Source organism: Gallus gallus, chromosome 4 (assembly GCF_016699485.2).
Source record: "Gallus gallus isolate bGalGal1 chromosome 4, bGalGal1.mat.broiler.GRCg7b, whole genome shotgun sequence".
NCBI classification, from domain to species: domain Eukaryota; kingdom Metazoa; phylum Chordata; class Aves; order Galliformes; family Phasianidae; genus Gallus; species Gallus gallus.
In genome coordinates, this window is record NC_052535.1 from 39,571,226 (window position 1) to 39,598,715 (window position 27,490).

Sequence of the window (27,490 nt, forward strand, 5' to 3'; positions counted from 1 at the left end):
GTTTACTAATGATTATATTTCCCCTTGTACCTATACAGACAGCCCGGAGTTCCTGTTCTTCGGAGCTGAGATGTCAAATGCATTTCCTGACAGCTCCAGCTCACTTTTCATTATTGATAAGTTAAAACAGTGTGGCTGTTAGCTGTTCTGTAATTTGTCCAATGAGCCTAGGAAACAGCCACAGCTTGAGGAGGAAGAGATGAAAAGAACTCACGTATAATATGATAGTGGCACCTGAGCTCCCTCTGCCCGGCTGCCAAGCTAATGGTTGTCACAAAATGAAGGCTCTCTGCCTTCTGCTTTGCATCTTGCTTTGCTGCTATGTCCTAGGAATGGAGCAGTTACGACTGAAGATGGGAAGTGCTTCTGGTGCTAATGGGTATTTGAGGAAATGGGAGTATTGGCAAACGTGGAAGGCAAATGGGTCAAAGGGATCTCACTGTGTTGAAGTGGGGGACAGAATAAAAACAGGGTGATTACAGCTGTTCTTTTTGTTTCTTAGTTTAATTTTGCTGCCCAAGATGGTTATCTAAGAATCCTGAAACACTTGCCTGTTTTGTTTTTTTCTTTTTTTTACCCTAATCCACAAGATAGCTGACAGGGTAACTTGTCTCTTATTACTGAATGGATTTAGCATGTTTACTTAAAACTATTCATGCTAAAGCCCATATGAATATGTAAGAAAACGATTCTGTATAGCAGCTTTTACATGAGGACTGAAGTATTACCACACAGTAATAATGGAATCTAAAGATACAGCTAAGATAAATGACAGGAAATTATACATAAAAATAGGAGAATTCACCGTAGAATAAAGCTAAAGCTTATCATAAACAAAGAAAAAAATAAAAGGAACAAGAAGAAAGGTAGAAAAAGCACTGAGGTAAGAGGAGATAAGCATAAAAGGAATTTGTATCAAGGAGAAAAAAAAATTGAAAAGACTATAAAGAGCAAACCATTTGCCCAGATATGAAGGGATACACGTGTTCAAGATTATCTGTGTGTAACAGCTGAGTAAAGGCTTCTTTCTTCTGAATGTCTGCTGTAGTGAGTACAGCTCATGTTATTGTCCAGTTAGTGTTATTACAAATTGATGCACTGTAAGAGATTTTGGCACTTAGGCAAATGTTGTGGAATTAACGTAAAAAGCCAACGAGCGTGACAGGAAAATCATGGAAAAGTGAAAAGTATGGAAGTTGAAAATAACCTTCATAGATATCAAAAATAGCCTTGCAAAGTAAGAGGAAGCTAACAGAAGAAATAGAAGGTTGTTAAGAACGTAGGCAGGTGCTAAGTACAGAAGCAGAATGCCAAGAAATCGAAATGTTACATTAAAAGCAGAAAATGAATTTCTCGCTTCCAATTAGGGAATAACAGTGGCTATGACCAGTATGGGTGGGCACAGACGGTCATTTATCTTTTGGAAGAAAACAAAAAGGTTGCCAAAAGTCTTGCCGTCTGAGACTTTATGTCTCAATTTACTTTCTTAAGGATGACTTAGCAAGATTATCTAGGATTTATTCTTGAAAGAGATATGAGAGTAGATCACATACAGCATCGTCTGTTTCTCTAGCACTTGTCTTTGTCCTGTCAATTGTACTGGATTGCATAAAACAGAGAATTTGGCTTGCAAGGGCAGGTACGAATGGAACAAGGAATTTAAAGAAGTAGAGGTCTGGTTAGAGATATAGATAAAAACATTTTAGGAAAAAAGAAGGAGAGAAAACATCATCAAATAACATATAGAAAGAATAAATCTAGCTGGAGAATATACTGCTATCAAAGTAATCATGAGGGGATCAAGATACCGAGAAGATACTATTTGCCTATATTAGAAAGGTCAGCATGAATAAAAGAAGCAGACAGACATAACAAGGAAAAGTGCCACATTCTTAAAAATTTTAGGTGAGATGAAAAATAGCCGTAATGTAAAACACAGGATTGGAGACTGTTTTACTATAAGAAGACTGTTTTATTATATGCTCATTTGTGATTCTAGTGAGAATAAATGCAAATAAAAGATCTCAGAGAAGACTCTTAGCTGCTATCACCAGGGTTAGAAGCTGGATTTAGGGAGCTGGTAAATTGCAGAAAATATGAGTGTAGAAATCATATCTGTAAAGATGTAGGCATCTAAACACAAGACTTTGATGTCCCCAATTTTGGCACCTGAGTTTGCAAATAGTGGATTTGTGGTGGGCTTTCACCTGCTCCAAATTTACCATGATACCATCCTCATCCTACTTGGTTTTCACCAATAGCTTCTATTAAGCTGCTATTAGTTGTTATTTATAAGTAACTCCAATGTTATATAGAGTGCAATTTTATATGCTGAATTTAAAACTCCTGCAGCAATTCTGAACTGCTTATGCTCTCCATACAAAATGCTATACTGTACAAATCCAGCAGGTTTTTGTAGTCTATTCATGGTCTGGTTAACTAACAAGCTGCTTATGTCTTCCAGCAAGGGAGTTGCGTTGACAGGATTTTGTTGACAAAGCCTTATATTGCAACAAATGTCAATTGATCAGAAGGTCATAAATTCATAATCTTGATTAAATTAAGTATAGAAATTGAGAATTTCAGCATATATGAGTGGCTGCACTGGGACTGAATAGGTTCTTAGTGTCTAAGCAAGTACAGAAGGAAAAGTTTAACCCAAGCAGAAATTCCTATTTGGAAAAATATTTGGACAATTAGACTTGCCTAAAAATGAATCCTCTTCTCTAACTGTGAAGATTATCCTGTCAGCTAGCAGAGCTTCTCTGGAAGACAGATAAGAAACAGATGCTAAGAAACAGGCAGATATAGAGACATATTGTCATATTTATTTATTTGTCTTTCTCTCCAAATCTAGCAATTAGTTCTTGAAAAAATCATTCTGTTAGAGAAAAACAACAACAACTCATTAGCAATTTCTTTTTACTTTTCCCTTAAGTTTTGAGAGTGATTGCAGGGTTGTCTAGCAAACTGTATACTGCATATCCTGGCCAATCTCAAATCTTACTCTCTGAATAAACTTACGTGTATACTACATTTGGGGAGAGATCTTGATTGCCAACAAAGTTAAGAGTCTGCTGGAAAGCAGCAAAAGTATGGGGAAAGAGTGTGAAACATTGGATTTTCCCAAACTCAACTTAGTTTGTTTTCATCAAAATTGACAAAAGGTAGAATATAAACATTTCATAAGCAATAAGCTAAAAATATTAACATCCTGACAGATGGTTGTATATTTAGTATGTCTTTCAAATTTGTGTTACTTCTCAATAAGAAGAACATCTAAAATATTTGTAATCAGCTCAGATTGTTTATTGACGCCTGCACAACAAGTTCATGATCCTCCATGCTCAGGACTTTCATCTAAGAAGTGAGAGACAAAGCAAAAAAAAACCCTATAAAAGAGCACCTGAGATACTCCATGCTTCTTATTACATCCTGCTTTTGGGGGATAGAGGAAGAGTGCTTAAGGACAGGGCTAAATTGTCAGATAGAAGTTAGAAGAAATTCGGCTTATTTGAGTGCATGCCTTTCTTGACAGGGACTTTGAGTTAGAGTGTTCCAGATCTGTCACAAAGATACGAATGGTCCTGAGACAGATGAAGAATGTAAATAAGCTTCTAGATCAAAGCATAAGACAAAGGTAGTGAAGATGAGGATTCAGACAGTAGCTCCAGAGGACTGCAAGGTAGTTGGACAGCAGACAAGTCTTGCTGAACACACTAGGCTGTGGGACTTTGCTCCATACCTGTGGAAAATCAAGCTAACTGCCCTCACCGCAAGCCAATGTTTATACCACAGTGTCCTGGCCTAGATCTCATCTAATTCAGGCATACTTTCCTTAGATACCTGTAGTTATATAACCTGCTTCTGATATGTGCATGAACAAAGAGGCTGTCATGTCAGGTACCACCTCCCTGGCACACCGTCAGAACAGGAGTGACAACCTGGGCATAACAACAGTTTTCAGTATACAAAACAAAGCCAAACAAACACACACAAACAATCAAACAGAAGAAAAACAACATGTAGTTAGCTTTCCAGAAAACGTGTCGTTTAGCAATACCGTAGGAGTCTATTGACTGAAAATTCAATTCAATCAAAAAATTTTCCTTCTCAGGCCATGAGTCGCTGATGTATTGTTAGTAATTCTGCATGTTGTTGATCTGGTTGCTTTATTGAGGAAGAACAAGATAAAAGCAAGAGTCAATAACCCCTGAGAAATGAGAAAAATGTACATTTGTGGACTGAACAGATGGAGATAAGGATAGGTTCAAATTATTAAGAAAACTTACTTGCTAAAATGACAAAAACGTTTAACTTTGGAATTTCAGAAATAACACAATTCTAATATAATTTAATATGAAGTTGAAACTTCAACAAAATGAAACCCTCATCGCTTAACAGTATAAGCAGTTATTCTGCACTCTGTATTTGTTACTTCTTAGACAGGAATGGAAGAGAAGAGAGCAAGAATCTTTGGTTTCTTTTTGTGAAATTGGGGTTCTATTATTTTGAATCTGGTCCTGGCTGTTTTATAAATACTAGCTGGGAAATGTGATAAACTCAAGCTTTGTGAGAACTCCTCATCAGTTTTCACAGAGTAGAAAATCCTTCATTCTCTGTATATGATGAGCATATAAGCACTGTTTTTGAAAGGTTAGTAGTTGTTACGGTTTGTCCTCAGAATCTTAATTATGTAAAGTAATAAATTTAGCATGAGTAATTGTAGCACTATTAATTTTAATTCATATTTCAAGAGTGCAGAAACATATACAGATAGTAGCAAACTTTTTGAACTGCATTATGCTAAATTTTTCTCCAGATTAATTAAATGAGTGCTCTTTAACTCTCTTCGTGATCAACCATAATCAGGCCTTTCATTTCACCTTCAGGCTCATGTTTTCCTGACTGATGGTACTTTCATTAAATTTCATTTCTTTTCCTTGCATTTAAATTGTTCCTTTTCATGAACATTTGTTGTCCATAAGAAATTATGCTCATAGAGCTCTTGCAAACTGAAATAACTATATGTTTTCTCACTCTTGAGGAATGAAAGTGTTAGCTGCTTATGCCGACTTTTATTGTGACAGCTGAATAGGAGTATCTGTGAAATTAGGTAATATTTTCATACTTCATGGGTGCAGCAAACTAAAGGGAAGGACTTGGGTGTCCTGGTGGACAACAGGATGGCCATGAGTCAACAGTATGCCCTTGAGGCCAAAGCTAATGTTATCCTGGAGTGTATTGAAAAGAGTGTGACCAGCAGCTTTACTCTGCTCTGTCCTGCTGAGGCCACATCTGGAGTACTGTGTCTAGTTCTGGGTTCCCCAGTTCAAGAAAGTCAGGGAACTGCTGGGGAGAGCCCAGGGGAGGGTCATAGAGATGACAAGGAACCGCCCTGGGGCATCTCAGGTATGAGGAAAGTCTGAGAGACCTGGGGTGTTTAGCCAGGGGAAGAGAAGGCTGAGGGGGGTATAAACAGTGTGCTTAATACACTTATAAACATATTATATATATGTTTATCTCACTGTTTATAAATATGTAAAGTGCAGGAGTCAACTCAGTGGCGGCAGACTCTTTTCAGTGGTGCCCAGCAACAGAACATGAGGTAGTAGGCACAAACTGAAATACAAATAGCTCCATGTGAACACAAGGAAAAACTTATTTATAGGAAGGGTGACACTGAAACAAGCTGCCCAGAGAGGCTGTGGAGTCTCCTTCTCTGGAGATATTCAAGACCCGTCTGGATGCCTACCTGTGCAATATACCTATTGCAGGGGTCCTGCTTCTGCAGGGGGTTGCACTCAGCAAATTCCATAGGTCCCTTTCATGGAAAGGGACCCTTCCAGCCCTTCCACCTACAATTCTGAGACTCTATGAAATATGAAAGCATTAGCAATATGTACTTATGTTTTTATCACCACTGTCTGTGTCTTTTGGGATGGCTTTAACCAAAGCTGTGAACATGGCTGGGGTCCTTTAGGTGGCCACTTTTGCAGTTTGCTATGCCTGTGGCCAATATGGAGGAACATAAAGACTACCACGAACTCAAACTCTCAGGTACTCTGGTATGTTAATACTGAGCTTTAATAGATAGCATTTACCTCAAGAGCTTGAGCTGGGAGAAAAGCTGTGTGCTTGTGCAGACCGTTAGAAGCAACATCGACCAGAACACAACACCGAGGGCTACCATAGCACTGAAGTGACTGTGAACTGCCACGAGGTCTGTAGAAACACAGGAGTGGGCCAGCGCAGCGAGATCGATGCTGAGATCCTGCAGCAGCCCTGCATTAAAACAACCTTTGGCTGCAGCCGGGGGAAGGCTTGGGGTCCCTCGCCCGCCCCGCTGCACAGCAAGATAACCACCTCCCGCCCTCACCCGCCCCCGGGGCGCGACGCGACATGGCGGCGGGGCTCCCCGCCTCCCGCCCGCCCCTTCCTCCACCCCCTCCCGCTTTGGCGCCAAACTGCGAAGGAGAACGGCGGGATGAGCGGCCATCAGTCCGGCCACGTTAATGGGTACGCTCCTCCGCCTTCTGCCCTGTGCCGGCCCGCGGTGATCGCGCTGAGCGAGCAGGGGCGCTACCGGGCGGAGAGGCCGCGGGTGCGGGGGGCCCACGGGTGCTGCCGCTTTCAAGCTCTCTCTGCGGCTCCCTCCGCCGCCACCATGCTATTGGGCCGGGGGTGAGGCGGCACGCGGTGAAGTGCGCGTGTATTGTTCAGCTGGGGCTCAGCAGCTCGGCGGGGGGAAGCGTGACGTGCCTCGGGGAGCGGCATACACATCTGGCACAGCAGCAGTTACAGGCAGAACGACGAGGCATCAGGAAGCTAATGCAGAAAGTCAGCAGGAGCGTGTGTCCCGTATGGCTTTTGGGGAGCAAGGCCATAGCTGCTAAGGGTGCTTTTTAAGAAAGAAATACGCGCTTAGCCTTTTACCCTAATTTCTGTGAGTTGAGTGATGAGATATTGATAGTTGATTTTCAGTAGAAATCAATCCTAGGAGAAAAAGAAAATACAGTGTAGTTGAAACATTGTGTAGACCTCACCTGGGGCACTACGTCCATATGGGGAGTCCTCAGTGCAGGAGAGATGGGGATCTGTTGGAGCACATCCACAGGAGGGCCACAAAAATGACCCAAGGGATGAAACATCTTCCCTACAAGGACAGGCTGAGAGAGCTGGGGCTGTGCAGCGTGGAGGGGGGAAGGATATGGGGAGACCTGAGAGCGACCTTTCAGTATCTAAAGGCTTAAGTAAGAAATGTAAAATCTGAAGTTTGAAATAAGGGGACAGACTTTAGCAGGGTCTGTTGTGATTGGACAAGGGGAATGGTTTCACGCTAAAAGAGGGCAGATTTAAACAGGACATAAGGAAGATGTTTTTGACAATAAGGGCAGTGAGGCACTGGCACAGGGTTGCCCAGAGAGGTGGTGGATGCCCCATCTCTGGAGACAGCCAAGGTCAGGCAGGAGGGGCTCTGAGCACCTGATGGAGCTGTAGGTGTCCCTGTTCAGTGCAGGGAGTGGGGCCACATGGCCTTTAGGGGTCCCTTCCAACTCAGACAGTTCTGTGATTCTATAATGCATGTGATAGCAGAAATAGGAAAGCAGCAGGAAAATGAAAAGGGAAAAGAAAGTCCAATACCTGTCTGTTCACCAGTTGTACTATGTTGTTGTGTAACTGACCACCACAATTCATTCTCTGTGTTCTGTTTTAAGATTCTCTACTTTTTTTTTTTTTTTTTTTAGGTAAACCTTTTTTTTTCTTTTTTTTCTGTAGCTGAATGAAATTTCTTCCCTTTTTTGACACAGTGTTATCATTTATTTGAAGATGAATGGGAAAGAACTGAGAACAGAGACTTGGCCTTTAATTGCAGCCTCTTTTTCTCTGTTTGCCTTTGAAATACTGTTTACATAGACTTTTCTACAGCTTATAAATTGCTGTAGAACTTCAGGATTTTTTTCCTTCCTTTTTGTGTAGTGTTCTTCGTGGCTTTCACTTCCCATTCCTTTTATTCATAGGTTTGTTTGAATTACCACAAAGATAAATCTTATTTTCTCTTTTTGTAGCTAGCTGTAGTATTGTTTAGAGTAGATATTCTTCATGCAATTCTAGAACTTACCATTGAGTGTGAGGAGAATGATCAGCTGCCCAAAATCTTTATGCTTAATTTTCCTGTTTGTGCTTGACTGCTAGCCAAGTCCTTGGCTTCTGCTTAATCAGAAATGAAGTGTTTTATACCCATTTCACACTCTTGTGTTCCTGCGCAATGAGCTGAAGGAATAATCTAGCCAAACGTTGTGATGTTAAGTAGAAGTAATTGAGTGAGGGTTTTTTTTTTTTCGTGTTCTCTTTGATGTAAGCCTTCTGCTCATTTCTCAGATACGCTTCTCTTGCTGTGAAGCTGGTACTCAGAGGGGCTTCACTTGCATAGTGTTTTGTATTATAGGAAAACTAAATAGTAGCTTTTGCAGTTTTTATGAATAACAATGTTTATTAGGAAATAATTTAACAGAAGGAGATCTCAGGATCTCTTAGTTCAGAGTACTACGATTTTTCTGGAGAGCTTTTCCCAGGACGTGTTATTTGGCGTAGTTCTGCACTGGGTGTTACCTATCTTTGTTGAGGGCTCTCTGAAGGCAACACTGTGAATGTCACTTAGGAATGTAGTAGAGTATTCATTTAAAGTCTTGAAGTGCGTCAGTCTACTGTTGTGATACACTGTAAATAATCACTCATTTGAGTTGAAACATTTTCTTCTAATTTCAGCTAACCTGCCCCCTTTCAGATTGGCAAGGAGAAGTGTGTGATGGGAAGTCTTTAATTTCTGCTGTGAACCTCTTGTGCTCTGAACACTTTTCTTTGATAGTAGGATACGTTCCTATTTCTTAGACAACTCAAGCCAGTTTGAGCACCCTCATTTTTTTTATGTTTGGTTTTATAACAGACACTTTTTGACGCTGTTTACAGTGTTGTCAAAGTGTGGGAGAGGTCTGCTGGTTGCACAGAGAATGTATGTTTCTCCCATCTTACACTGAGATGATGGCCTTAATGATAATCCTCATTCATTCCAAGAAGAAGCCAAAATTGCTTACTTCTAAGGTGCCACATATAAACCACTCAAAAGCAGTAATTTGTCTTTGGTAAATAGAGCCTTGTGGGTTTCTAAAGTACAGTTTTATTATGTACTGGCATTCTATTCACTTAAATAGTGTAACCTCGGCGTGACAAGCTAACTGCAAGCCTCTAACACATGCTATTTTATATTTTTGGTTATAAAAACAATCATTAACAAAACGCTTGTCTTCTAATGTTTGTGCTTGGAAGGTACTGGCATTAGAGTGGCTGCGAGATGTCTCGCTGTTTGCGCTTACCTCTGATGCACTATTCTGCATGGCTCTACGTTGCTAGAAGGGTATCTCAGTCTCCTTCCTCTTTTTTTCCTAAAGCTGTCTTCCTGGTAAGAGGAATCCAGGGGAAAAAGTACTGCACTTGTGTATTTTTATAAGCTATTTACTGGCTTGCATTTAAGTTGTTCTGAGGATTGCCAAAGAGCTGTTAAAATCATTACATCATTTTGGTTTTCAAGTGTAGCAACGTTAGGTGGGATTCGGAGGACGTTTCTTTGGGTTTGAAATTTTCCTGGAAATTTACGAATCTTTAGGATATTGGAGAGAAGGTGTGGGGTGGGGGAGGGGAAGAAAAGATGGCTTTCTTTGCCTTCTTTTCCTGAAAAGCACAGATACCTTCCTGTTGTGTTTTGTGCTGTCCAGGAAGTCTGTCAACCGAAAGGAGGCAAGAGAAAGTGACGCATCACTTCTCCCCTGCCTCTTCTCTCAAATAAACCCCTCAGTGTAGGGAAAGAAGCAGCTTTTCATGCCACGTTTACACATTCTAAGGGAAAAGTTCTTGAACCCATCTCATCAGCTTTTAGGGGGCTTTCCTAAAGGCCATAATCTCAAGAGAAACTTAGCATCGGACTATCAGAATGGTTTACAACCTCAGACTGTTGCCTCTAAGTGTTGGCAAAAGGGGCAGACTCACAGCAATAATTGTGCAGACAGGAATGAATGACTGCACTGGAAGCCTCCAAATAGAAATCTAGAGAACAGTTGTCATAGGCAGAAGTACAAAATAGCTTAGATTAGAGGCTTGCAGTTAGCACAGTCATCACAAAAATGATTATGTTGTTTGAGTGAAAAGAATGCCAGTACAAGATATACCTGAATCTTAGAAATACACAAGGTGTTATCTATCTAGGATAAATTGCTCTGTCTTTATAGCTCAATGCTCTGAATAGCTCAGCCTTCTTATCTAAAACAGAAATTTGCAACCTTGCTGGGTTTCCTTTCCTGCGAAAGGAAATGTTGCATATATAAGTTCTTGGAAAGCATGTAACACTGATGATTTTACTGGTGAATAAAAGGTGGTCTTTGTGAGATTCTAATCCTTTAGATTACTTTAAACTTATGCTCATTGAAAGAATACAGTCTGCAATAACTTCACCTAAGTGTTATTTACTGATGGCTGCCTTTTTTTCTGGAAACTGTAGTTTTGGCAATGAAGCATCCTGTAAAAAACGAGAGGATTATCTGGAATGGCCTGAGTATTTTATGGCAGTTGCGTTTTTGTCAGCACAGAGAAGCAAGGACCCAAGTTCTCAGGTAAGAAGGCATTATATAAGAGTAACATAGCCTAATCTGCCTTGCATATCACATCAGATGCACATGTAGCACTTTCAGGGTTTTCTTATTAAAACTCATTTTAGTATATAGCTTTTGAATTTTTAACATGATCAGCATTTTTTGTTACAGAAATTCTTTTATTGGGTCTGACCTCATGTGTATAATTCTGTGTGTACATTTGTAGCTTGGAGTCTTGTAAATATACTCTTCATCTGAAGGTTAAAATGACACACACGTTTATGTTTTCCCTTTTTCTTGTAAATAGAGTTACAGTTAGAGGAGGATATAACTACTGAAAGTTGTAGATTGTAACTTTTTTTTTAGATTTATCACCTCAGAAGTTCCTTTTCCTCACCTGCAAGAGTATAAAAGTTCCTTCTTGTTTGTTATTGCATTCAAGCTGTCTTTCTCTTCATCCTTTACTTTGCTTGTGTACCTCTCCTGCACTTAACGTTGGTTGGAGGTGATAGATAACCTCTCATGAGACATGCAGTTCTGCAGCACCCAATCAACCTGTTGGTATTCCTTTCCCTGAAAAATTTCAGGAAGAAGATCCCAACAAAGCAATGGATTAAAATGCATGTAAACACTCTGCTTAGTTACTTGCTGGCTTCTGTATGTTATGGCTCTCAGCATGTTTATTTAGGGCTAAATTCTTGTTTACCCGGTGCTGGTTAATAAACACATTGTGTAAATTAAAATCAATGCTATTGCTGTTTCAGTACATCTAAATTATGGTCACAAAACTTAACATTCTTCATCACTTCTTCAGTCTAAAAGAAGGGCTGTGTGCAGATTTGGATTAAAGCAGTAGAAGGTGGGAGTTAAAATGTCTGGTGGTTGGTGTGTGTTTGCATAAACAAGCCATGCAGGTTGAGTGCTTATCTCTATCCAGGTCAGAACTACCACATTTTTGTTCAGTCTTCCATCCATTTTCTTTAGCTCCTGCTGCTGCTTATATTGCACTGGAAAAGCTAGTATGGGGAGCTGAAGTGACAGAAAGCTTGCATGTAGAACTGTTAGTTGTGTGCTGGTTCTGCTCCCTGAATTGGTTCACTTTGTAGTCAGACAAGAAACAGTGCTGGCAGACTGAGTTGGAGACTGTGTGGCTAGAGGGTAGCAGGTTTGCATCTGCCCTGATCTGCCAGCTGGGCACAATTGTGACCTTGTTTATTGTAGCCTTGTCACATTCAAGACAGAGTGACTTATTTACTGTAAAGCTCATATCTTTTAAATTTGTAGGACTGACTTTTCAGGTCTTACCTTCCTTCTTGGTATCTATTTTTTGCATTCTGTTGGTACTATGTAAATCTTATTTTTTTCAGGTTGGTGCCTGTATTGTAAATTCAGAAAACAAGATCGTTGGAATTGGGTACAATGGGATGCCTAACGGCTGCAGTGATGATGTGCTACCTTGGACAAGAGCAGCGGCACATAGCTTAGACACAAAGTATCCTTACGGTAAGGCCACTTGTAGCTGACGAGTCAGACTTCTGATGTTCCTGTACAGGAAAGATCATTTGGTAAAACTTCAGTCAGTTTTTCTTCCACTCATCCGTCTTTGTTAATACGCTCATACATGATACATCAGAATAAAAATCACAGCTCGGAAAGTAAATTGAAGGTCTTCATGAAGGGCTGACTTCCTTGTGAAGTATGTTTATAAATGGTTAGCCATTTTGGACTGTGCAATGAAGTCTTGTAGATATAATGCAGCTTATCAGCGCACAGCGCATGCAAATGATTGCTGTTTTGGTGTGTTTGTCTCCATGGAAATTACTGAAAGCACGTATATGCAAAACAAATAATTAGACTAAAGCACTGGTATTAAAATTGTAAACTGCAGTGGTTGTGGAAAATCCCAGTATTCAGGTGTTTGTGGCATAGACAGTACATGTTATGACTTGTAAAGTTAAATTTTCTCTTAAGGATATGATCACATACTGTCATTCCATGCCTCTTTTCATTTCATGTCACAGTAGATCCTCACAGCTACAAGTGAAGTGACTTTCACTGTTTATTTCAACCTGTGATTTGATTCACCTTTACTAAATGGAGAGAATGAATGAGGGGCAAGGACAGTTTCGTGGTAAATAAAGCTGAGTGCTACTTTGGATTGTGTCTTCACAGCAGGCTTAGTTTGGCCTTCTGCAAGCCTCCTTTGAAAGGTCCTATGTGATTATTGGCACTTCTATCAAACAAGGCTGCACAGTTAGACCTCTGGGCCATGTGTGATTTGCAGGAACCAAAGAGGATGGTTCTCTGAGCTGCCTGAGGCTTCGCTCCATGAAGACTGACTGTTGCTGGGCATGGAAGTAGCATTGAGAGTTGCCTTGCAGATTTCAGTAGCTGATGTTGGGGATGAACTGTGGTTAGGACTAATAAAGAAGGGGGGAGTGCATGCTGTCTTCAATCCCTCTTCATGTTTTTACTTCCACACCAGCTCCTGCTGAACCTCTGGGGGGTGAGGCCAGCGCAGCAGGAGCTGTGGGAGCAGGAAAAATGGGCGGTTCCTTCATTTTGTGCTCCATCTTAGTCCCTCCTGGGTTCAGGAGTGGAAGGGGGAAGAACCACAAAGCCAAATGTGAACCCTTGAGAATTTCCCCCATGCATGGGTGAGGGGAAATGAGCACCAGAGTTTGGTTTTTATAAAGATACTGACTCCCCAAATAAGAAGTGTTTATTTCTGTCCAATAAATCTTTTTTCTTGTTTGTAACTTCTAAAAAGTGATCTGATACAGAAATAGGACTTGCATTAGCTTGGAAATTTCTCGTGTTCATCCCAAACTCTTTCTAAACAGTGATATTACATTTTCCTATAGCATTGAAATGAAAGATTATATGCTGTGGTTCAGCTCCATCAATCGGCTTTGCATTTGAGTTCTTATGACTCTTGTACTTGTCCTTGTTCAGTTCACCAATTCATTATAAGACCTCTAAAACTAACTCTTAAACTTGATAAGGTTTCTTGTTATTTTTCATAAGAGATGCATTGCTTATAGTAGCAGCAGCTCCTGCCAGATTTTAACATCTGCTCTAAAGCACAGAAGCTCTGGTTTTACATATAATGAAGATACTATAATGGTTCACCGTGGTACGACTACTTTTTATTTATAGGGTGTGGAAACAAACATTAGCCCATTGATTAAAGATAAAGCTGAAAAGAGAATATTGATTTTGGTTGAGTCGTTATGCTTGCTGTAAGTTCTCAGTTCTGAACTAAGATCAGTGTGGGTGGTCTTTGGGACTTAAGCACGTTCAAGGAGAGACGCAGAAATAGGGCTCTCAAATATAAAACTCATCGATTTAAACTAAAAAAAACGGTATGGGATTTGTGGAGATGTTTTATGCAATAAAACATGAGGGTTTTTAAAATCTTCTTTTTACTTAACGCGGGCTCCAAAAGCTGTGGAATGTTTCTTTTTTAGCAAGTAAAAAGTTAATGCAGGGTGCTTTAAAAAATGCACTTATCAATTTTGAAGGCCTGGAGAGATGAGTTCATTTCCAGGAGTTGGTCCAACTTGTGCCTTTCCCCTCAAGTATCTCAGTCTTCACCTCGTTAAAAAACATCACAACTTCGTAACAAAGTGTCTACTGTGACGAATTAACGACCTGTTTTGTAATTCACAGATCATTTAAAATCTAGCAGTTTCTTATTAATCTTGATAGCACAGTTGACAGACCGGGCAGTATATATAAAAAACAAAATCTGCTGTAAAAAATTCTGGTAGATTCAAAGCGGCGCATAGAGTTGCTGCTAAAATCTCATTAAACTGTCATGTTTTCCTTACTGCTTTCGCTAATTATTGCTACATTTGTGTAAATTGAACTTTTTAGCTTTGATTTTTCTTGACTATCTTGTTAAAGGATAGTACGATCTTACTATGTGCTCCATGAGCTTATCATGGGAACGTTGGCGTTGACTGCAGTAGAGCTGGGGTGTTGTTTATTGTGTAAAGATGGTAACTGTGTGCGTATCACCACGCTAACCTGGAAGATGTCCTCTAGAGCAATTTTGTGCATCTGCACTGCTACGGAAAAGAGCTGCGGTTGGATCTCAGCGCTGACCTCCTTGTTTTAAGTGCTGCATTAGTTTAGCATAAACATCAGCTCACTTTTCATCTTTTTTGGACCGCTCTGAAGGGCTGTCTCCAGAACAAAGCCTGGGTGTTGCTCTGAGTGGCTCCCTCAGTGGCTGCTCCAAAGTGTAGGGTGGAAAAAGGGCTGTAAGAAAACTCTCCTCCTATTGTGCAAAGCCTGCTGAGACAGTATGCTTAACCTTCCTCCCTCCCTCAGGCCATACTGGGGGATATGCAATGCATACTGTTTCATGCTGTGAAAGTACCACTGTGGTAGGCTGCAAAAAAGTCATCTTATTTCTTTATGCAGTTTGAACTGAAACATACAGAATAAATGTGTGCTGCCCTGGGACTCTTGAGATGTGGAGTTGTGTGGAAACCCAGGACCAAGTTCTGTGTAATGCTGATGGACACCTGAGTAAGATGAACATCAACTAGCATGTGCCGGTTGGCCTTAGTGCCAAGGGTCAGTCCCTGGCCCTGTCTGTATTTAGTGTTACAAACACAGCAGGAGATTGGACCCAGAGGCTATCCTTGCAGAACTGTGTTAGGTGATCCTGTAATAAATTTACTGAGCTCCAGCAGAACAGATGGATACACTGACCCCACAGCTCTGATCAGTTTCACTGTTTTATGGCTAGAAAACTTCCTATTTCCATGCTAAATTGATGGTTTTATACATTCTTGTGTATGCGAGCATTGTTCTTTTAGCTTTCCTTTCTCAACCCTTCTTCCTGCTTTGCCTCTTTGTCCGTGCACTTACTGATAACAATGATCATTTGAACTTTTGTTTTAAGGCTAAATGAATCCTGCCTCTCTTAAATCTTACTGCATCTTGAGTCCTACTGGCTTGAAATTCTCTACTGTCTCAGTTATCTGTGTCCGCCACCATATAATGTACATTGTACATATCTTGCCTGCACTGTGAAGTGTCACTTCTGCTCAGTGCAATGTTAAAGAAAAGGCTGTGCTTGATTAAAAATTATTTTTACCCTTATCTAAATGTAACCTGAGCTGCTACTGAAAGAAAGCATGGAAATGCTAGGAAGGGCTCACTTTACCTTAGAGGATGCAAATGTTTGCAAGGTGTTTGGATGATATAGGAATCATGATGTAAATCACCCGTATTGATACTCTGTGTTCCCTCTGAGAATCTTGAAGCCAATTAACACTTTTCTTTTGAGCTGCAGAATATATTTGAACAGGTTTGTAGTGCAGCCTTCTTACTTCAGAAAGTAGGTAATGTTTTGCTGAACGCCGTTTTTCGCAGCATAAAATCAAGCTTTTGTTGCTTTGTGGGAACTGGTTCTTTCCAGACTGCCAGTCAGTGACAGAAATGGGGATGTTTCTGTGCACCTCAGAGAAACGGAAAGCTAGTTTTGAACACCCACTTCACTAAGATGTTATTAAAAGCTCTTCCTAAAGCTTTGTGCTCAGTACAGTGTACGGGAATTTCTTAATAATTAGACAAAATTCTGGCTCTCAGAGTCAAAAGTGAGTGCCCCCTGTTGCTGTTAGATGAATGCAAAGCTTTGATGATGCATTATTTCTTCTCACTGATCATTTAAAATACTGCATTTTTCTCCTATTAACGTAAGTCTTACTACTGATGCTAGTTGCTATGCTCCTGTTACGCCCTCTGTCTCCACTGTAATCTAAGAACATCTATTTGACAACCAGTCTCTAATTAAGAGGGTTTTAAATTAAAATGACTGGCAAATATAGAAACCTCTAAGCAATAGAGAAAATACTGAGTAAATATGCTTACAAATATTTATACAGGTTCAGATACGATAAAATATGTGCTGTGGCAGAAAGTATACTCTAATTGAACAGTACCTGCTGTGTAAAATGAAACAAACTGTTAGCAACATTTTGTCGTGTTAGGATTATGAGCTTTTCGTCAATTTCTTAAAGAGATGAACGCCTGAAGATATTCAGGCAAATGTTACTTTTGTAGAAGCTGTTATTTTGACAGCATAAAACTTGATAAGGCACTATGAAGAAGTGTGATGCACTCTCTCCAACTGGCAGTGCAAAGCCGAGGCTTCAACTGGAATGGGAATCTATAGGAGACGCTCTCTACCTACAGCCTCTCACTCTCTTGTCCTGCATGGATTTCTTTGTAATTCCAGTGTCATATACCAGATGTCTGAGAAGTCTGGGAATTTTGAAATAATTTCTTATTCTGCTTGCCCCTTAGGGAACAGCCCTGTGTTCTGATGAGATTAGTGCAATCTTGGAGCACGATGGTAGGAATGGATTGGATTAGCTACTGCTTTTTAGGTTATGCAAAGGGCTTCCCTTCCTGCTCCCAGCAGGTTTTATGTGATGGTCATAAATGGGCTGGGTAGTCCCCTAGTTCACTTCCCAGTTCTCCTTTTTCACAGAACAAATTAGTGAGGTGTGGCTGTTCACTCTTCCTGACTGCAGTGTAAAGAAGCTAAGATTCCAATGAAATCTGGTTAGGTTAATCTCACCTTCCTGACCACAGCAACTGCTCAAAGAGCACACAGAGCAGGAAAGATTCAGAAGTAGCTGTGAGCAGCATCAGCCCAACATCAGTGTTGTCTTCCACTAATGTAGTGAGCAGCATCCACCCCCACTCTTTCACAAAGGTTGAAATAAGGTTGTCATCGTTCTACAATTTCCATCAACTGTAGTCCCCAGAGGCTGTCACTCCAGAGCCAGTGCTTTTCAGTAATGCCTCAGTGTCTTCCGTGGTCCTTGCTGTGTCCAGCATTAGGTGCAGTGAGTAGAGGGTAACAGGCAGGTAGAGCTTGGACTAGGTTGGGATGGACAAGGGGCAAGAACAAGGTGAAGATTTTACCAAAGGACTGAAAATAAGTTGGCCAAATTAAATAACTCCCCGTATCCGTTTTTGTGCCAGCTTTATGTTTCAGAACACCTTACTAGTACCATAGATTTGTTCTGGGGGCCTACAATATTTGTCAGGTTGGTTAACGTGGCAGGAGAAAATCTTATGTTAATAAATAAGTCGAAACATGTTGCATGACGCTCTATATGCATTGAAGTGTATTTTCTTTAAGTGCAACACCATATTTAGTGCATAAACACTCCAAATCCTTGGTCTGTTTTTGTTAGTAATTAACTACGTAGAGAGGTCACTTCCTGGAACCTTTCCTTTGATTTCTGTTTAAAATATGACACGTTTCAGTTGTCCATGCTTCAAGCTCTTCATCAAGTCTGTAAGCCTTTTCACAGTATTAATAAACATTTTGGGTAGTCCTAATGGTTCTCATAAAATCACTGACCAGAACAGTCCTAGAAGGCAGAAAGAGTAGTTCTGACACTGCAAGTCAGGAAGAACACATTCATGGTAAGCGTTTAATACTGAAAAATGACCATCAGTAGGGTAAGTGGGGGGTCTCTTATTTACAGATATGTTTAAGGATGGGCGTTACCTCATATGCAACAGAAAGTGATATACAACGAGAAGAGACAGAAACTCAAGTAGGAATTAATACTACCACAAATTAAGCAATCAGTCCTCTATTTTTTCCCCTCCCATGTACATTGTAGTAGGTGAAGGAAATGTCACAGGACGCACTGCGTTACTGCATGATTGTTTCTTCAGCTAATGAAGTCTTTAGAGAATACTTTTCAAGCCACTTATCCAGCATAGAAACCAATCTTCAAGACCTAATAGACCTCATATAATGTTAACTATAGGTGAATATTATTAAAAAAAATAAGACCAAACAACTGGGGGTCCCCAGAGGGTATTGCAAAAATTCTAGTTCTGATGGTCTGCTTAAATAAACAGCTTTCAGATTTCTGAACACCATGAACCTGTGAAGGGTTTCCTTAAGTTAGCGTCTTACTGTCTGAGAGGGAACAGTATTTTACTAATAGGAGTTGGAGCTCTTAATGGGTTAGAAAACTTTGCAACACCTAAATGGGAACTACTCTCATTACTACAGTTAGGGATTTCAAACTCCTGGGTTTCACTTTTGTCTCTTTAAGTAATACTCTCTACAAATTGGTCAGGTCTGTAAAATAATCTGTTATTCATGGAGTTTTTATATCTATAAATGGATCAACAGTCAATGCCTATTTGCCAGAGAGAGAAAAATGTGGAAGAGGGAGTGAAGAACTATGGGACAAAACGTGAAAATATTTGTTCAATGCCTGTACCTTATTATGGACTATCTCTCCTAATATGTCTTACAGATGCCAGTAGCAGGTGTCTAGGGAAACGTGTAAGACAAAGACACATAAAATAATAGTTCCCCAGAATAATTTTCCAAGTTCAAACTAGTGAGCCAGAATGGTTTTGTAATTAATAGCCTGATAAACAAGGGGGGAAGAAAGTACTGGAAGAAAGAAGAGGACTCCAATAATCAATGCCAACCTTTAGTCTCCTACTACTTCGTGCTTTAAGGAATATTTGGTTGAGCTACAGTGTGCATGAAAAGCCCACCTCCTTTGGTTTTTGAAACTAAATCCTGCTGGCTTTGCTGGAGACTCCAATGCTTTTTGTCTTGAAATGATTGCTTCTTTCATATTATCATCTCTGTGCCCTCTTTGTCTCTCTTTTCACTCTAGAGAGTCGTCGTTGTTTTTAACTTCAGATTGTGTTAAGATAGTCAGGAGGCAAAATATCTCCCTCCCTCACTCCAGCTGATTATCTTTTATAAGTTATTTTTGGCCTGAAATTGCTTTTGCTTGGGAGGAGGTTTGTTGTCGAAAGTCTGGTAGTCTGTGGTTTCTTAAAGGCTATTTCTCATCAGTGCAGGAGGAAAGTTATTGTGGTACTAATACTGGAACATGTCTGTTCTTATGGCTGAAGACTTCTAAGTTTGAGTAAAGTAGAAATATTTACTGAAGGAATTGGGGTGTTTTGTTTTTTTTTTAATCTTCTGTAACCCCAGAAGAGTAATTCTGTGGCTATTTCTTTGAAGGCTGTATAGAATTAGTGTAACTCAATAATATATTTGGAGTTAAAAGTGTGTTCTGGGTTCTTGAAGTTTACAAGTTCCTATGCTTTTATATCTTGTATAGTTGACGGTGTAAGTCTAAAATACAGTGTGGTGCAATTATAATAGTAGTAGAAATAATAGTAAGAGAGACAGTCTTTTTTTTTTTTTCTTTGCTGTTGCTAATTTCCTATTTTTATGTTGGTTTCTGGCTTTACTTTTTATGAGAAGATACGTGAACAGTGTAATTATAGTGATTCTGGGGGCAGCTTGTCTAAGCTGATGCTGAGCTTTCTTTAGTAAGTGTTTGGTCCTTAGTGACTTGCCTACATGGGAAAGTTTGTGTGCTGTACGTTAGGCTGTAAATTTATAGCATGTGAGCCCGTTACACAGAAAATTCCATGTAGACCTTTAGCACATACGGAAAACATTTCTATTCAATAAGGATTGCTGCATGCTGAAAGTGCAACGCTCAGTTATTCTGTGTGGTGAGATCACGCACACAGGGCTCAGTACATACTTGCAGCTATACGATGAACTTGTGCTCATAACCTTGCCTGTCTTAATTTTCCCGTGTATGGAAGGAAGACTTCTTTTTCCTTTGTTTTTTTCGTTTTCTTTCTTTCTTTTTAATCTGTTCTTCAAAATAAGCAGTGGAAAAAACCTCTGCTTAGTGTTGTGTGCACACGCAGGTCTCTGGCTGAGCTCAGACCCACACTTGAGCGCCTGTTACAACTGGCACCAGACAGTTTCTCAGTAGACAGATGTATACATTCTGCAACTTGCTGTCATTCCCAAGTGTAAACAGGAAGTTGTAGCACAGATCCTGTTTCCTAATGGTTTTCTTCAGAAGTTCATGGTGGATGACCTAAACTGAGCTCTCTTCTCCTCTGTTTGTAACACGTTACATGCTCTGCTGATGTGTACAGCATTACAAGTTGAACCCTCAGTCGCCATCTGTCCAGAAAGAGCCGTTGTGTAATGGAGGAATAAGGCAGAGTTGCCTGTTGTTACCTGGCCTATCTCAAATCCATGGAGAAATAGAGGACTTTGCTTTCTTGCTTGGGAAGTCTGGCACCTTTTAATGAGCAGTAAACTTGCTTTAATATTAAAGCTGGGACATTTTTATGGTTGAGTGTGTCTTGTGTATTCTTGGGGTGAGAGAATCATGCAGCAGCACTGAGCAGTTCTGGGACCCAGAGGACAGAGCTGCTCAGTTTTACTTCATGATTCTCCTGCCTTTAAGAGCGCGCAGTGTGCTCTTAATAACCATAAGAATGTTCCTATCTGTGCATGTAAACACATAAATGAGCTGTTTTATACTGGCAATTAGATACTCCAGAGAGTTGTGAAGCTGTGAGATATTGCTTCACTTAGGGTGGTTGCAACTACTTGGCCCACAGCCTAAGGCTTTGTTGCCTGCTATAGGTGTTAGCAAATGGCAATGCTAATGTGCTTAATGATATCATTACTAATCAGCAGCCTGGTCAGAACAATTGACCTTCATTGATCTTGGTATTTCTGCTTTTATTTCTTCCTCTGCCCTTTATGACAAGCTGTGCAAGCTATTTGCCTTTGAAAGGATGTAACACTTTAATTTTAGTTTGACTGATTTATTTTAATGAATGATATTATGAATTGCTGTTCTGTTTTGTTTTTTTTTCAATCAGTGTGCCATGCTGAATTGAATGCCATCATGAACAAAAACTCAGCTGATGTGAAAGGATGCAGCATGTATGTTGCCTTATTTCCATGTAATGAATGTGCAAAGCTCATCATCCAGGCAGGTAAGGAGTAGTGCCAGCCTGATTTGTCAGTGTTACAGTGCTGCCTTCTCACTGGTATCATGGATGTATTTGATGTTAAATTGGTGCTGTTAGATCTAAATTAATTGCACTGTCAACTTCATAAGATGCTACTTGTGGGTTGTTTTTTTCATGTTTTGTTTTTTGCATCTGAATGGTGCCAAATTTTTCCAGTGCTAATTGCATCTTCTGTGATTCTAAGCGTGCTTCTAATTTAGGTTTGTAACTTCTTAGACCAGGAGCTGCCAAAGAACAACACAGGCTTTGCATATAATTACTGTCAATTTTACTGTGCTCTGACACACTGAATAGAGTAGGGCAGAAAGAAATAAACTTCTGCCATGACAAAAGGTCTGTTGGGAGTATATACATGAAATTTTAATTTGAACGTGATGCATGGTAGATATTTGAAGATTTTAAAATATCTTTGCTCATAAATGTCATAAGACTTCTATGATCCTACTTTAATTATGTCTTTTATTACAATTGCTATAAATCTGTGCCACTGCAGATAGTGTGCTGGCCTAAATGTGTTGCCTTTTTTTCAGATTAGGCATCTGCAGTAGGCTGCAGTTCCATTGAAAACCTCCACTTAAGCAGAGCGTATGTTTTGTGCATTGAGTAAAGTCTTGCAGCCTTAGCATGCATTCCTATTCTGGGGATTTCCTCTTGCCACTAATGGACATCAGAAAGAACAAAAGAAGGAAAAAAAGTAGCAAAGGGAGTACTTATCTTTGTGGTCTGTAAGGCTTGAAGTGAAGAGGGGTGAAGGTGGAAAGACAGCGGCATTCTTTATTTGTGCTATATTTCTCTTATTTACCAAATAAAAATCAAGTGGTCTTCAAGGTAGATTTGCTGCTTCTTCTCCGTGTAGCCACTCATCCTTTTCCTTATGCACTTAGGTCAGCAGAAAATAACATTGTATTGATATTTATGTTACCTGATACATACAGGAAGACGATGTTATGCTCTGAAATGTCTCTTGGGTCAGCCTTTATATTTCTACTGTAAGTAGGGCACAAATTGTTAGTTTGTGCATGGATCATTCCACTGTTTGAGGCAATGTGTGCTTATTAGGATTTGAACTTGGAACTGAAAGTTACTCATTGAATGGAGAAGAAGAAAGCGTCCTTTTATAGCTGTGTATTTGGAAGGGGATTGAGATTTGGGGTTAAGTTCTTTGGGAGGAATTTCATCTCTATTAGGTAACAGGACAAGTTTTCAATAGCTTTTTGCAAAAATGCTTAATTTCTACTCCATCTGTCTTGGGGTTTTGCCTGCAAGTTTTTGGATCTGGTTTTCTGATATAAACTTAGGTGAAATCAGGGAAAACATTTTCTAACATTCTGAGAAAAATGCCTTCCTAAACAGCTCTACCTTCCACAGACCTATTTCCATGTGCAAACTCTACTATTTGGGGAAGCAGAGGTGTACCAAAGAGTTCTAAAGTATGTTGGATGAGTGCTCTTTTCTGATTTTGTGTACCAGTTTTTATATCATTCTTTTTTTTTTTTTCCATGCAATCCTAACTTCTTTCTCTCTTTATGACCTTTCTAGGCATAAAGGAGGTTATTTTTATGTCTGACAAGTATCACGACTCTATTGAAATGACAGCGGCACGACGGATGTTTGATTTAGCTGGTATTGTATACAGGTAAGAGAGCTTACAATTAACTTTATTTTTATTTTGTAAAGGAAGAAAATTGAATTGTGAAAAAGACCAACTTGAGGGCAAAAGTGTCTTCCTTTGCGTTGTACAACTTTTTATTCTCTGATAGCAGGCTTGCTTTGTATACCCGCAAAAGATACTGGGTTCACAGATGCAACGTCGTCTTTCCCTTGTGTGTTGCTGAAGTTCAATTTTGTAATGTTTGTATGAAAAAAATATCCACTTGGAGTATTCTATTTCATTCCTGGACTTTTCTTTTGAGAAGAAAATTTCACTTCATTTGCGAGTGAAATTGTGAATGTGATAGTTCATTTGTTACATTGTACTTGAAGAATCATTGCTGACCTTGGTTTGAGTAGTTTAGACTTCCCAGTGGGTTCTTATAGTCCCTTACCACACGAATTATCCTATGTGTGCAACTGAAATGACCAACTTATTTTGCATGGATCACCTGATACCTATTGAAAGCTCAGTATCTTCTTGTTGCAGTCAATTTGGGCAGGTATCAGATCAGCCACATGCAATTAATTCTTGGTGCCTATAGCTGTCCAATCTTCTTTGGTCAGCATTTCTTGTGAGAAAAGTATAAAGTCTGGAATATTTGCCTTTAAGTAATGAGAAACTGAAAAATGTTTGAAGAGTAGTTTTTGAAGACACTGGCAGAGATACCTAAAGACAATCTGTTCAACAGCTAGTTTGATAGCAATAACATGCTGTGGGTGAGGCTAATTATCTGGTCAGGGAGGCATTGCAACTCTGAAAAGTTTTACAATATTAATATAAAGACTTCGAAAAATTTGCAAACATAACAATTCTGACAGATAAAATTTTATGATGAAAGGTACCTACTGGGTTGAGAAACATCCATGAAAAAATATAGCAGTACTTGAAATTCAGTTTTAGTCCTTCAGTGTATTTTGTGCCTACTAAGACTATTTGACTAGGAGGCATAAATCATTCCCTTGCAAGTCAGATCTTGTAACTTCTCCAGGGTGAGAAGTGTTTCTTGTATTTCAGACTGCTGTTCTGGACAAAGTACGTTGTAGTCTGTCAGAGTTTCTGTGGCCAGCAGCATGAGCTTTCCTGTGTTGACTGTTCTTTATTCTTGTATTGATTATTAAAGATGTAGGTGGTATTTAATGAATCTCTTGAACTGAATTGCAGAGCTTAATTAGGCACTAAATCCACACTATTTGCATAATCCTTTGTTTACTGGTAGACTGTAAAATATACGCTCAGTCCCCAAATACCTTCCTTGCTAATTGCTGTAGCAGATGCTCTAATGATAATAAAAGGAAACAATTTGTGGCTGTATTAATTTTATAGTTTTAAAGTTACAATTTTTAAATTATTCCCTCTTAACTAGTTTGTTTTTTTCCCCAGTACAGTACATAACGTGATCTATTCCCTTAGCAAAAAAATAAAATAAAATACTATAGTACACAGAGGCAAAGTTTGAAAATGTTCTTTGTAGACGTGGTGGGGAAAAAATGCCATCACAATATTTGTCAAAATATATTTCAGATATTTTATATATACATATACATATACCTATGCATATATAAATATATACATTTTTTCATATGCTGTATACATATGCATGCATGTATGTGTGCATGTATATACATACATGTATGTATAAAATATTTGAAATATTTGAAAAAGAAAATCCCAGCCCTGGTAACATGATGCTACCACCTGCAGCTAAGTTGTTAAAACTTCTTTGACTCCTGGGTAATTTATGAACTCCAATAGCCGAAGAATGTACGGGCTGACCCACCCCATGTGTCTTTTTTGTCTTAGTCTTTCTTGGCCAGGTTTCTCGCAGTGTGGTGCACTATAATTGGCTCCCACAGAGATGAAAACTATGTGAACCCAAGGAGGGTTTTTTCCTTCAAAAATGTAGCTGGAGCTACAGCAAGCAAAATGTTTTAACTACTCACTAACTAATATCTGTATTTTTCTTTATTTTAGGGAATTCAAGCCAAAATGTAACAAGATCATCATCGACTTTAATTCAATTAACAGCAGACCAAGTCAAAAACTTCTGTGAATTAAGTCCCATTATATCTCTAGAAGACTGTGATTATCCTTCTCTAAAAAGCTGCAAATGCCTTTCATCTTGAAGTTACTTGCAACTTTTTAATGGCTTCTATAGCTAACGTAGACTTCTAAGAAATGTAAGGCATAAAACGTTCCCCTCACTACATCTTGTCATGTGGAATCTAAATCAACTTAAAATTTTTAATGCCTTTATCAAATCTGCTTTAAAAGTCTAGAGACATGTAGATGAGACAATGTAATGCATGTACAGAAAACTGTTCTGGTTCTTGCTGCATTCATCACCACGTGCTCTGATAGGCTGTCAGCATTGATTTAGACTCAGCTAAACAGCAGTTCTTAGTGTAACCAGAGGTACATTCAAATATGCTAATATATGTTGATCTCTCTATTGGATGTGTGGATCTAAATAGTTGATCCTAATAAATAACAAAGTATGTTATCCATACAAATACTAATCTTCTAACTTGCATAACACTAGTATTTTAAAAGGTTATACAGATTAAAGTGTATATGGTATTTTACATGTGTTACCCAACAAAAGGAAGTTGATTTTTCTATTAATTGCTATCTAACACTGTTATACTTGTGGAGTGGTGAGAGAGGAAGTTGTTCTGAGAATGGTCGATGCTGGAGCAAGCTTTAGAGACCTTTCGACTCTTTGTTTTTACCAAGACTCCAGAATTGAAGGGGTTAGGAGGAGTAAATCATTTCTCTCCTACCTTTGGGACTCCTATTTGGAATTGGTTTTCATGTATGGAAGGAAATTAGTTTATTGGTCTAAGTTCATTCTAGACGATCCAAAATAGTTCAGTCTTAAAATTAACCTGTAAGGTAACTCAATCATTTTTTGTCCTTTGAGAGAAATTGGAGATACTCAACCCATATCCACATCTGTTCCAAAAGAGGTAATTATGGTGTTAGCTTGTTTCCCAGTGCTGGCGTAGTACTTCCATTTTCATAAATGTTGCCTAAAATAATATCCTTTTTAATTTTATTTTGAGATCTGGGAATATATTTTGTGTTCCTTTTCTCTAATTTGATTTTTTAAAATTAAATACGCCTAGTGGCTTTGTTTAGATAATTTTTTTTTCTTTTCCTTCTAAAATGTGGTTATACTTCAGTGAGCTTTTATTTTCTCTGAAAAAGCTTTGTTTCATATTTTGGGACATTATGTAATTTGGCTTCATACCAGTATTATTAAAGTCTTATTAAAATCTACTACATTGAAGTAGACTCCTTATTATAATTTTAAGCCATGCGCTTGGTTCCAGAGTGCTGCTGCTTTGGCAATCATATGCAAAGCATATTTTGTGCATTTGTGATATTACATAAAGTGTGAAACATTTGGCTACTAAAGAGAGCATTGTAATGTATTATAAGATATGCCCGTTTATAAAGTAATTTCTGACATTCTCTTTTTTTCTATACAACTGTTTTCCACCTCAGAATTGGTCTGTGGCTTACTGCCAGAAGAAGAAATTTGCACATATGTGGAGGGGGAGGGTGAAATATGAAAAGTTTCATTAATAGAATGTCACTAAAACAGCTCGTGCACATCTTTGTCTTTGGTCTGAATTGGAACTGGGAGCATTTTTAGTTATACCGTTCTGACAATGGGGCAGAGGGGAGAGAAGCTGCAAAATCTTGGTTTTGGCAGTAAAATCACTGTTTTCTTCATAGATCTAGGTTCAGACTTAAAATACGTATGTATTGTGATTCTGGTTAATTTAAACATTTTTATATAAGGCCTTGGGTAATGAGAATGAAGAGTGTACATAAAAATTCAAGAGGTGTTTCAACCAAAGTTCAGGTGTTCCTAGGAATGCACTAGATTTATAATCACACACACATTGGACTTTCCCATATTTGTGTAACAAAAGAGCAGTTCTAGAGAGTACAGTAGGATTTTATATTTCTTCCAGTCACTGTTTTTAGTCTGTTAGGGCCACGTATATATAATGTCAAGGTAATCTTCAGTTGACTCAGGCTAGCAAGTGAGAGCTCTAATTTCCAGGGCAACATTATAGGAAGGAAAAAAAAACTCCACATGCACACTCTTGAGACAGTGTGTTCTTAGCCTGAGGTCAGTGTTTTAGAACAAATCCTCAACATTTGACCCTTAATGTTTGTAGGCATGCCTAGAAATCTATTTATCTGGCTTTTTTTTAATAGTCCAGGAGATAACGCGTTGCCTTCCAAATAAATAATGATGTCTATTACCAGAGCAAACGGTGAAAATCATCAAATA

General features: G+C 39.1%; 1 protein-coding gene across 3 annotated transcripts in view; it reads left to right on the forward strand.

Moving 5' to 3' along the window:
• Nucleotides 1-26,460, forward strand: part of DCTD (dCMP deaminase) — a 31,520-nt gene extending 5,060 nt beyond the window's left edge. The window contains exons 1-6 of one of the 3 annotated variants that reach the window (XM_025149633.3): nt 6,459-6,684; nt 10,553-10,664; nt 12,011-12,146; nt 21,375-21,491; nt 23,067-23,163; nt 25,153-26,460. In XM_025149633.3, the coding sequence (XP_025005401.2) occupies nt 6,488-6,684; nt 10,553-10,664; nt 12,011-12,146; nt 21,375-21,491; nt 23,067-23,163; nt 25,153-25,231 (738 nt within the window). In that variant the 5' untranslated portion in view covers nt 6,459-6,487 and the 3' untranslated portion in view covers nt 25,232-26,460. Of the gene's footprint in view, nt 1-6,458; nt 6,685-10,552; nt 10,665-12,010; nt 12,147-21,374; nt 21,492-23,066; nt 23,164-25,152 lie in introns of those variants that run through there. The other 2 variants (NM_001006444.2, XM_025149631.3) reach the window with 2 other exon arrangements.
• Nucleotides 26,461-27,490: the final 1,030 nt, after the last annotated feature.